Raw genomic sequence first — 12654 nt, forward strand, 5'->3', positions numbered from 1 at the left:
GACACATCCCCCTGGGCATACCTGCTCCAGGGAGGCATATCTCAACCCTCCTCTGCTGGGTATCCTCCTGCCTTGGCAGTGCCAGCCCTGCTGCCATGTGCCCTCACTTCTCCTGGCTTACTACTCATGGTCATTTCCCACAGGCTGACAGTCAAACTCTGTCATGCCAGTGCCATCCCTCTCCTCATAGGAGGGGTATCACACGAATACACACAGAGACGCTCCATAGCTGTTCACACCTGCAGACTCCACAGGGATCTCTGAGCACCTCTCCACCTTCCTCTACAGGAAACGTGTGGCACAGGGATGCTGAGCTCACATGCCACCACAAGTCTTGGAACAAACACTGCCCTGAGGATGCCTAGTCCCTCATCCACCACACTGAGACCAGCACACATACAGCTTCACATTTCTCTTTGTCCTCTCATCTCACAGTGCCAGAAGCATCACCTGCATCCAGCCTCTCCAGGTGGACACAGGAAAGACATGCACACACAGACATACATACTTCCTCCCTGCAGATCCCAGCTGGCACCAAGGCATTCCAACATGCCAAGTGTCCCCATCCCGATGAGAGGACACAATCACCACCAGGAGCCCCAGCCCCTGCTCATGAGCAGTGTGGTTCAGTGAGCTCTGTTCTCCCTGTGTACTGGTCCCAGGACTGGTGCTGCTACCCAGCAGCTTACCAGCTACCACCTTATGCCAGGAACTGCCCCGGCATGCCGAGCACAACCAAACCCAGGCAGCCTCTCCCCTTCCCACTGGTCTGCCACAGGGTCAGTTGAGTGTGGTACCTGCAGGGACTCAGCTCCTCTCCACTGGTCCCAAACTTAAAAGACTGTGACAGTGTGGGTGGGTAACACTTTCATAGGAAGGTTCCTCATTTCTCATCCTTCTGCATCACTCTGCAAGACTGAGGGACCATCCCTGAAGAGGTCCTAGAGCTCCCTGATTCTGCTTATCCCACCATCTCCTTCCACAGTGCCTTCTTTCCCAGTGAAGCCCAACCTCGTGGTCCTCAGGCTCAGGACTCTCCTGTGCTCCATGCAGAGATGCTCTGCTGTCCCCTCAGAGCCTCCAGCTGTCCTAAGACCCTGCAGAGGATGACCTGATGGTGCTCCACTCCCTGCCAGGTCAGCCTCTCACTCTTAGCAATGGCCCCTTCCTTCCTTCGAGGACTGAGAGATCCCATGGGCAGGGTGGGATCCTTGTGCCTGACCAGACTCCCTTCACAATGCCCTGATGTGCCGTTCAGCTTGCCAACCACACTGGGGTTCAGTTCCATCAGCATTTGGATCTGATAGATCATCTTCCCATCACAGCTTCCACTGCCTTAGGCCTATTTCCCTTAGGCCACCATTCCACCACAAAGACACAATTCCAGGCAAATACCTTCCTTCCACTCCAGCTTTGCTGGAGCTACGGGCACTACCAGCTCCTGGCAGGACCCCTGCACCTCCCACAGGCTACACACATCCTCCTGTATGGCTCGTCCAAGCTGCCAGGACAGCGTGTACTACCTCTAATCTGCTCCACTCAAATACAGGGAATTCAGGAAACATCTGCCATGTTGCCTCACTTGACGCATCAGGGCCTTTCCCAGTGGGATCACACACAATGTTCATGCTACGTGGTGTCTGTCCCACACACCTGCCTTGGTCACACTTCCTGAGCCAAGTTCAAGCGGAGAACAGGAGGTCCTAGCCCAGACTCCAGGACAGCCTTAGCTTTGCCACACTTTCCCTCCTCTTCCTCTCTCCTGGTTTAGGTTGTAGTTGTGTTACTCCCAAGGTCTGATATTCCTCTGCTCCTTCGTGGCAACTCTCCAGAGGGATCTGCAGTGTGCCCTGCTCTACACTGCCTGGGCAGAATGCCCTCAGGTACAGTCAGCACAGAGCTGGTGTACAACCACCAACACCCACTGCAGTGCCTCCCTAGCCCTGGGCAGAACAGCCTTCATGGATGTATCTTCCCCCGGACAAGGCTTCGTCAGACAGGCTGGACTGGGATGTGACACTGCAGGTGTTCCACGGGATCTTGGGCCATGCTGAGCAGTGCTCCTACCATGGGATGCCTCACACCCTGCAACCAACAGCCCAGCAGCAAAACACCCATTTGGGCCCCCAGTCCCAGGACAGCCAAGGCCACAGGCCCTATCTCCAACCAGATCTGACCTGCATCCATACATCTGTACTTCTGCATCCCCATGGCAGACACGGCATGTGAGAGCCCTGCAAAACGCATGGGTTCCATGATTGCTTCACCCTTCCCCACTCCTACACCACAACCCCAGGCGTTTCCTGGTACCTTTGGCAGAGGCATTGTTCTGCGAGGATGATGAGGGTCTCCTCTGTGTGAGGAAAACACCGGGTGCCATCGGCTGCGATCCCTTGTTAGGCTGGGCGACCCCAAAGGTGCTGGCCCCTGCGGTGTACTCGTGATCTGTGAGACTGCTGGCCTGTGACTCCAGCTTCGGCTCGGGCGAGCTGCCTTCCTGAGCCGCTTTGCTCGCGTTGGGGGCTGACAGCTTCTTTTTGGTATTTTTTTTCTTCTTGCCTTTTTGTTCCTCCTTTAAAATGACAAAGATGAAGCTCAGATTAATCCCCAGAAGACCTTTAGCTAGGGCAAGGGCCAGCGGCGTTGCTTAGGGTCCTGATACAACGAAACCCCATGGAGTTGGCCATGGAAAAGCGCTCGGGGGCTGTTCCGACACCATCTCGCTCACAACTGTGAGCACGAGTTTGCCTCTCGTGCATCTATGTCCGTGCTCTGTGCAGAGCCTTCTTGTTCGTTAACACTGCGGCGAGTGGGAGCCAGCCAGGACCAAACTGACCCTGCCCTGGCACAGCAGCGTGGGTTGGCATGAGCAAATCTTTCCATCTTCCACAAAAACTGGCACCTCCTATCTTCAGGGATCTTCACACCCTTTCACAACAGCATGGAGGATATTAAACATCCCACTGATTCAGCCTCTGCTTCTTGCTAGGACATGCACATCATCTCCTGACCTGTAACTGCACCTGGATACACACACCATGAAGACAGTGGTTTGTCCCTGTCCTGCATCCCTTGCCTACTTTCAGTTGCTTCTTGATGAAACCCTGCTGTCATCCTTAGAGCTCTTCTACTCAACAGTCCACCTCGCAAAAAAACAAAGCCACCACAACCTGCATCTCCACCAACTTGCCGAGGTGCTTCACCAGCCTCACTCCAGCAGAGTTTATCACCTTAGCACCTCATCATGTCACCTTTATGGGGCCTATCTGACCCCATCAGAGACCAGACACTTGCCAACACCCAAAGTAACAGCACCAGTACACCCTAGCACCTTTGCTAAACTGACCCATAGGCACTCACAGTTCATAAATCTTTGGAAGCAAAGCCTGACCCTTCCCAGCAGCTGATCTGCACAGACAAGCACCAGTGAGGCTCTGAAATACACACCAAATATACTCCATTGGGGCAGCCTCATCCTATCCTATCCTGGTAGCCATTCTTGCTCCCTCATCCTTCCCTATGCTTTTGCTGTGTCACTTGTGCTGCCCTGCAGCACGATCAGGCATGTTGGGCTGGAGCCCATTTACTTCCTCTGAAACTGCTGAGCCGCATGTCACTGGCATGACCAAACACTGTGGAGGGCTGGCACTGCGCTGCACCTGGGCACGGCTCTGCTGCGGGGAGGACAGGGCTCTCCTTTCCTGACAGCTCCTACTTCTCAAGCAGCCTCTCACCTGCTGTGACAACTTGGCGGCGGCAGCGGCGAGTCCAGTTTCAATGGAGGCAACTCTTGTGCCCTCTCGCACCGGCCTGTCCTGTCGAGGCACCGAGGGGCCAACTCGTGCTGCAAGGAAAGCAGAGGCAGGTGAGGAAAAAGGTATGTGCCCATGAGAGCAACACAGCCACACACAGGGCAGCAGGGCTCTGCCCTCCTCAGCAGGGGATGCCGCAGCCTCTGTCCTGGGGTATAAGTGAAGGCAGAAGTGCCAACAGCCTCCAGGCACAGCAGCATGGGGAGAAGCTGCTGATAAAGATGTCACACAACCGAGCAACTCCACAGCCACCTGAAGCCAAAGCTGCAGAAGTTTTATGCCCACATTATGGATATGAGCAACTCCAGTATCATTTCCAAACAGACGGTACTCACTGCCCTGTCAGCAGGGGGAGGACATGCAGTGCCACAAGCTGATGAGACATGGGCTGCTTGTCACACACATGGCACGCCGTGGAGGGGACCCTGCTCATGGGCCACATCAGAGGGGTCTAAGGACCCTATTGCCTGTCACTGCCTCTGGTGAGTCCCAACAAACCCACCCTTCCAGATCATCAGCTTTGGCTGAGCCTGGAGGAGACTATTCCCATTCTCTCTCACTATTCCCACAGTCAATGTCTAAAATCCATGGCTACTCAGCTGTCCAGGAATTTGCTGTTATACCACTACTAAGGAGGTTACCAACTGATCCATCTCCAAGAGTGTAAGGAAAAATAAACCAACCAAGGAATGAATTTTTTCTGCCATCTGATTGAGGGAAGAAGGCTAACAGTGCTCAGCAGGACTTTCTGCACACAGATCACCTGCTGCACTGAAAAGGCTTAATCCTTCACATGATAAAGACTAGTTGTGGTGTCACAGTATTCACACTCCTTGAAAAATGGCTAATTTTTTAGGGACCTGCATGACTTAACCTGAGTCTGGGCAGTGCAGACCAAATGGACTTACCCGTCGGACTGTAAGGGGCATCATCTGAACTTTTCCTTTTCTTTGATCGGGATTTGAATACTGGATTATCTTCATCTGATTCGAGAGAAGGGTAAACTACAGTAGGAAACAAAGGCAATAGTTTCAGTGTAGGAAACAGCTCTGCCCTGCACAGAGACCCCCTTGCTCTGTCCAGGTGTGGTCACTCCACAGCTGGATAGTCCCTAGAAGTCCTACTGAGGGGTCACACAGCAGTGACAGTCAGGGGACTTTCCTCTGCTCTCATCCACACACTGTGCTTGGGTGTTACTGTCATTGAACTGTAACCAGGTACTTTTAGGGTACTTTAGAAATATAGAATATCCTGAGCTAGAATGGACCCACAAGGATCATCAGTCCAACTCCTGGCCCTGCATGGAACAGCCTCAAGAATCCCACCATGTGCCTGAGAGCATTGTCCAAATGCTCTTTGAGCTCTGTCACGCTTGGGGCCATGACTGCAGCCCTGGGGAGCTGTGAGAGTGCCCTTGGTGGGAAGAGCCTTTTCTAATATACAGCCTGAACCCCTCTGACACAGCTCCATGTATTCTCTTGGGTCCTGTCACTGGTCACAGAGAGCAGAGATCAGTGCTGCCCCTCGTGAGGAAACTGCAGACTGTGGTGAGATCTCCCCTCAGTGTCCTCTTCTCTAGATGAAGCTGAGCCATTCTACCAGAGGACCCTTCACAGTCTGCTGGGATAAACACCAGCTTATCTGCCCTAACTTTGACCCAGCCTGCTCTGTTTCTCTTGACTTTTTTCACGTTTAGTTTTCTTGCCAACTGCCATTTGTTCCATCCCTGCTGGTGGCATCATTGCTGGGGCAAGTGGCCATTGACACCAGAAGTCTGTGGATCAGACATGGCACTGGCAGAGCCTCTCCAGACCCAACCTGCACACAATAACTCTCCATTCACTGGCAGCACAGACAAAAGGAGCAAATCTGCCCCTCAGGAGACCAGAGCCTTGTTCACACACTGGCATCTGTCAACCCTGTGCCACCCTTTCCCAAAGCGTGTCTAGGATGGCCACTGCATCCCAGTGCATGCAGTGCACTCTAAAGACTGGGCAGCCTCCTGCAATGTGTCACGGCAACCCTGTTTCTCCTTGGTAGCTCTGTTAATGATCTGAAAAGACACACTCCACTTTTCCAACTCTAGCAAGTGATTTCTGATGGCCAAGCTTGCCAGGGAGACTTAAATATACAGAGATTCTCCCGCCACGCAGCATAAACCAACTTCTTGCCCTTTTGGAGACTTCAGGTTTGCCAGTCCCTATCAACCTTCTCTTCATTTCCTCCCTTTTTATACTCAAAAATGCTCCTGCAGATTATTCTTCAGCCTAGAGAAGAGTGGGCTCCAGGAAGACCTTAAAACCCTTCCAGTACCTAAAGGGGCTCCAAGAGAGTTGGAGAGGTACTTTGGAAAAGGGCCTGGAGTGCCAGGACAAGGGGAATGGCGTCCTGCTGCCAGAGGGCAGGGTTAGATGGGATATTGGGAAGAAATTCTTCCCTGTGAGGGTGCTGAGGCACTGGCACAGGTTGCCTAGGGAAGCTGTGGCTGCCCCATCCCTGGAAGTGTTCAAGACCAGGTTGGATGGGGCTTGGAGCAGCCTGGTCTAGTGGAAGGTGTTCCTGCCCTGGCAAGGGCATGGAACTAGATAGTCTTTAAAGGTCTTTTCCAACCTGAATCACTCCACGCTTCCATGATAATTATGGCAGAACTGATGTAACTGGTGTAAACTGTCTTTGTGCCCATTTCTTCTGCAGATACTTGCCTTCTCTGTTAACACTCAAAATAGTATTGGATCCCTTTTCCAACAACGAATTCAACTTCTTGCTCCTCTCAGCTAGAGGTTTCATTGCTATTGTGGAGACAAGGACAGTTCTCTCAGGAGTACCTGTACCTAGATCACATGTCTGGGATTTTCTACTGTTTCTGGGCTGTCTGCTGTAGTTTCAGGGGGTTTTCAAGCCTCTTGAGAGCTTCTCATTGCACCATGCTCAAGTCCAGGCTGCCTGGATGGCTGTATCACCATGGGCTCTGCAGTCAGTCTACTCTCATACAGTCTTTGCCTCACTGTGTGGTGCAGAGCCCTTGTTATGTGCACTTCTCACCAAATATCTGGCTGCTCCCATCATGGCAGGGTGTGAGCAAGCAACCATGAGCAATGGGGTATTTGCAAACATGCACACGTGTGTCCATGCAGTCCCAGGCACACGCTCACTCTGCTTCCTCCCCACTCACCATAATCCGAGTCTTTAAAACAGGCATCCAGGTGGTCCTGATCCTCATCATAATCTTCGATGTCGATGCTGTTCTTTGTGCTTTTCTTCAGTAGCCGCTTCCCAGTGGTTTTGTTGCCACCACCTCCTGTTTTTTTGGAGTTTTGTGAGGAGATGGAGTTATTCTTTGCCTGATTGGTGCTCCACGATGTCTGGAGGCAGGACTCTGAGGCCTGGAGGTTTGCCATGGAGAGCATGCCCTGGATGGCTTCCTGTGTGCTGGGGGAGGCAGGTGGCTGGCTGTGGGGACACATGGAGAAATGCAGCAACAATCAGTGCTTCTAGAAAACACCAGCCTGTCACAGACAGCTCGTTCCTTTCACAGCACAGTGGTGCTGGAAGAGATTCCCTGATTCCTTTGAGCAACTCCTCATCATCATATTTTATTAATATAATTTATAATCTATACTATCAACTCCTATGGAAGGAGACCTTATGGGTCGGCATTGGTGGGGGATGTCATCGTGGGGCTCTGCTGCCAAGCAATCAGAGTAAGAACACGAACAACTGGAAGGAAGCTCATGGACACAGACTGCAGTTAACACCAAGGGCTGTCATCACTCCAGAATCTGCTGGAAGAGCAACACAGTGGTGCACAAGCAATTGAAGAGGTTTCTGTGGTGCATTGGAAGGGTTTTCTGATGTGGGTATGGGATGGATTAATTATGGGAGACGCTGGAGAGACACAGATACATGGGTGGGGGGAAGCCTTGCTTTCCTTGAACTGGCTCTTTCATGTCCTACTGCCAGTTGTCAGCAGGCACAGCACATCTACTACATTCCTAGATTAGGCTGAGGTCATATAAGGTGTAAATTCTGACTAGCACATGTGCTCAGCAAGGTGGGACAGCACCTGCCCACCTTCCAGAAGAATGCAGAGGAATGACAATCTCACCACAGAACTTCAGGTATTAAATCTGCGGCATGCAGAACACATCATCCACTATTTCCAGAACTTTGGTGTTTAGGCAAGTAGTGAAGTGCAAAAACACCTTGCTGAGGCAATGATATTTGTTACAGCTATGCAACAGCCACAAACATACAGCTCTTCCCAAGGGAACTAGCAGCACCTCATCACTTTCTCCTGGTTGAGCTTAATATGGGCTTGGGATAGAGCAACATACAAGACATAATGTGAATTTCTGGGCACTAATAGCATTTATAATTAGTCTTGAAAAGGAGTTAAGACTCGTGTTAGTTCACAACTCAACAAAGAGAAGAACATAAAAAAAATTATTTAGGCAAGAGCCACTTAAATCCCTCTGTTGTGATGCCTTCTCCTTTGCCTTCTCCCTGGTAAAAGCATCTTTTGCACCATCTATTAGGAATTAACATATTTCCTTCCAGTCTTTTTCCCTGAACTGTTTTTCCAAACACTGGACTCTCAAAACACTGCAAACAGACCATCAAACACTGACCACTAGATGGGCGAATCAGAGAGGAACTGCCTTAAGCAACACAAACTTAAATAAATGGTGAGACATGATCAAAACCAGTGGTTCTGCGAGTCAAACTCCAACCTGAAATGAGTGAAATGTCTCAGAGACAGAGCTGCACATGGGGCAGAGTGTTTCTCATTAGAGCATGTGCCTGTTGTGCTTCCAGCAGGAGTATTTCAGCTTTCTAAGCCAAATCAAAAAAAATTCAAGACAACTCAGGAAGTGATTCTGAAGCTCTGGAGGGGCTGTATCCCCTTTCTGTAGCTTCAGCAATGATTTAAAAAAACCCCACATTTATGAATGTAAACTACAAGTGAGTTACAATTATGTCTTAAAAAAAACATTTTAAAAGAGAGTGGGAGCAGGAACAAAGAAGCCAGAGTGCTTCTGCCCCCACTCCCATTGCCCCAGCACCTCCAAACACACAGCGAGGTGGCACTGGGTGACAGTTCAGACATGCCTTGATCCCAGCAGCCTTGTACTCCTGTCCCCAGGATAACAAATGCTGTTGTGGATACACAGAGAAAAGGACCCTTAATAAACTGACTGGCAACAGTTTGTGCCTTTATCTGGCTTGTACAGCAGGACAGGGCAGTGGTCATCCCATGTGCTGGGCACTAGTGAGGCACCTCCAATCCTGGGGTCAGTTTTGGGCCCTTCATGACAAGAAAGACATTGTGTCACTACCACTGACACATATATGGGAGCTGCAGCTCTCTAGAGCAATCTAGGTAATGTTGTCAGGGCATTTGGGGCGCTCATCTCCAAATGATAGTCCAATATTTTCCAAGATAGTTTTCCATGATTCAGGTAAGTCCATTATCACAAAAAGCCCTGACCTGCTTCCCAAGTTACTGCTAAGATCCAGCAGCTCCAACACTGGCCTGACAGGGATTCAGGCATGAACAGCTTGCAGTGTGACAAGAGATTCCACACAGACCCACCTTCACGACTGCTATGTGGAGTATCCACAATGTACATATATGTACATCTATAAATACATACATATCCATACCCTTAATCTGCCTTACAAGTAGAGAAAGAAGGGAATTATTCCTGAGAGTCAGACATGACCACGGTGGCATCATGTTGCGACACGGTACGTTTGCATATCATGTTTCTTCCATTTTATTTTCAAAAAGCACGTTGTGGCCATTTAAAAAGCCGAGTGTAATTACGAAATGAAACACAGTAATTACATTTATCAGGGGCTTTTTCCAATCAAGCTGCAGCACATACTGCCAAAACCCAGTGTTTATCCCAGAGCCAGCATTGACATGACACATTCCCACTGAACCACCCCACACGGTGCAGTAACTCAGCCAAGTCTAGTGACGTGACCACGCTTGTGACTTTGGTTTCAGAAACCACAGGGTCTACAAATACCCTGGGTACAGTGTCCAGGATGAGGTAGGGAAAGGCTTGAGTCCTCCTCTATTCTGGTAGTTTAACCCTTTGCAGACAGCAAAAGATGCCTCAAGCAAGGCAGAGAATCTTTGAGGACCATTTGGTAAGCAGGCAGTGAGCTGTGTTACCCACAGAATGGTTAGCAGTGTACACATGGTCAAGGAAGATTTCTTTGAATGCTTATAGTAGTTGACAAATTTTACTATTCCCAGAGTTAGACACACCTAACTACTTGTTGACCTGTCTAATGACCTGCCAAAATGTAACTGTACATTCGACATAAACACTCATTCCACTATGAACCATCACAGAGAATGGAAAAGGAATTCACAGGAGCAGCTAAACAGACAAGTGTTATGTGATTATTTCTTTTGAAGAGCAGCGGCAGAGTTGGGGCCAAATCTAAAGAGAGAACCCAGAACCGTTAACCCAACTGAGCTCAGACAACAAAAATACTCCATTTTCTGGGAGCTGCAGACACATGGGCACCTCTCCCCAAGCCTTATTCCACCACAGGAGGTGGCTGCCTGTTTGGTCAACCCCTCCTTGCTAGGGAAGGGGCAGCAACAGAGGAAATCCAGGACTAAACGGAGATTAGATCATGCCCCTAGGAAGAGCAGCCTTGTCAAGACAAGCCTTCTAAGGAGATGCAGCGACTTTGTGAGTTGATTTTAAAATCATTGGCCTTTTTCACCCCCATTAGGGATGAAAAGAGAACTCGAAAGAGACTCTGTGGCCACCTCCAAGAAGCACAGTGATGAGGATCCCTGTCCCTGTGCTGCAATCAGTATTGAGCTCTAAATGGTGAAGCCCAAGGGCCAGAGTGTCTCTACAGAGATGCCTGGTACTGCACAGTCAATGCACCCTGCATGAAGCCAGGTCGTACCACATCTTTTAATCTCTTGCAACCATCTGAGAAACAACTTTCTAATAAATTGAGAAGGCTGAACCAGAAGATGGTTCTAGTTCGGTGATGCTCCCTCCTTTAGATTTCTTTGCAGCTCTGTCACCACACTATGACTGCATCATATTCCATCTTCTCTCTTAACATCAAAAAAGTTATATATTTTTTTTTTAATTTCCTGATAAAATTTGCTTCTACGGTAACCTTCTCTTGGTAACTTTTCCATATGTTCCCCTTTGACCACATGGCATAGCTTTTGGAATTCACAGTTATGACTTCCAGTCTTTCCCAGGTTTAGATAGTATCCTCATCTCTGAGAGGACCTCCTCATTCCACTTTAACAAGTCCTTTCCAATTGGCAGGCTGCACATTTCCTGGGTCACAACACCCAGCAAGAGCACAGCCACAGCGTAGGGGTGACGGACAGCACCAGGCTCTCTGTCCCTCCACAGCTCCTGTGGCTTCATATAATCAAGGCAGACCTAGAGACAGCAGGGAGGAAAATGATGTTGTTGTTCCAGCAGCTGGCCTGGAGACCCAACTCATCCTGCCTGCCTGGGGAAGGGCGTTTTCAGAGTGAAGATGGAACTGGCTTATTAAAAAGCCATGCTAGAGTAGCCTCCTGCATATTTCACATAATTTCCCACATTAGACCTGGCCTGTGGCTCTCACCTTTCAGAGGATTATTGCATTGTTTGCACAACAGGAACATGTATTAGCTAGAAACTTGTGCCAGCAGCTCACCAACAGCCCTCAAGTACCAAGGCTGTGGTTCCTGGGGAGCAGTGGGAAGTGCTAGGGTGAAAACTGCTGCTTTTCTACAGATGGGGGATAAACCATTCCTTTCAGGCTGCACCAGCAAAGACAATGAGGGAGCACAGGGCATAGTACGCAGCGGTTCATGTCTTGCTGTGCAATTCTGTGCATGGAAGCCATAACTCAGCTGATGTTCCTAAAACCCCTTCCTGGGGATTTGTTCCTAAGGTTTGAGTTAAGCAAAACATGTGAAACAGTCCCACTATCTTCTTTCCAAATGACATGCTCTGTACCTAATTATCTACTGATGGTTTGAGAGCAGACTGGGGCTGTAAAGGGGGCACTGACCTCACACTTCTGGTTTGAGATGGACCCAGACAGACCTCTTGCTCCAGACAGTCCTGGATAGCAGGATTTGAGACTAGGAACCATATTTTCACTGCTTGGATTACTGAAAGATCTAGAGCTACACCTTACTGACCATATCCCAAAACATCCAGTGTCAGCTTCCACATGCACGTACAGTGGTCCCACATAAGACACAGACAAGTCCAGGCAAGCACTTCCATTTCAGGTATAGAAGTACCCCTGAAAGAGTTTGTTTTTTCCTCTGGTCATATTTTTTGGCGGGGAGAAGAATGATGACCAGGGATGGGAGGGAAAGTAGATAGTTTCCTATTTCCTTCATTCAAACGCTTGACATTTGTGGCACCTTACGATGCCTTATGGAAGGAATGTTGGTCATTTAGACTACCTTATTGCAATCTCACTACATTAAACCCCATAATTCATGTCCTCAAGCTGCAATCACTGAGTATTCTCCTCCTTTTGCATGATTCATCTATTACGGTATTACTGCTAAAACAGATGTTCAGCATTTACAGATGTGAAATCCTCTATGTGTTTAAATTATACCACCAAAATCTTTCCCACCTCTTCCCCCATATCACAGGATAAAAGAAGAATTTGCTTACTGGAGAAAAAAGAATTACCAAGCTTCATTCTCACTCACACACAACCACAGAAGAGCAATTTTTGTTCACAGGTGAGAGGGAAAAGCATCCCTTGGTGCGTACCTGTTGGTGTTATACTCTAAACCCCCAACTTCCTTGCTTGCCTGCAAAAG

At 49.3% G+C, this 12654-nt stretch overlaps 1 protein-coding gene across 1 annotated transcript in view; it reads right to left on the reverse strand.

Annotated features, from left to right (window-relative positions):
* The window catches only part of PHF2 (PHD finger protein 2), a gene marked incomplete at both ends in the record, with an annotated part of 39757 nt that overhangs the window by 395 nt on the left and 26708 nt on the right, over positions 1 to 12654 (reverse strand). The window contains 5 exons of the mRNA XM_009083344.1: positions 2311 to 2572; positions 3735 to 3844; positions 4721 to 4816; positions 6985 to 7262; positions 12605 to 12654. The exon at positions 12605 to 12654 is cut by the window's right edge and continues 111 nt beyond it. Of these exons, the coding sequence (XP_009081592.1) occupies positions 2311 to 2572; positions 3735 to 3844; positions 4721 to 4816; positions 6985 to 7262; positions 12605 to 12654 (796 nt within the window). The remainder of the gene's footprint in view (positions 1 to 2310; positions 2573 to 3734; positions 3845 to 4720; positions 4817 to 6984; positions 7263 to 12604) is intronic.

Source organism: Acanthisitta chloris, unplaced genomic scaffold (genome assembly GCF_000695815.1).
Source record: "Acanthisitta chloris isolate BGI_N310 unplaced genomic scaffold, ASM69581v1 scaffold141, whole genome shotgun sequence".
Taxonomy (NCBI): Eukaryota; Metazoa; Chordata; class Aves; order Passeriformes; family Acanthisittidae; genus Acanthisitta; species Acanthisitta chloris.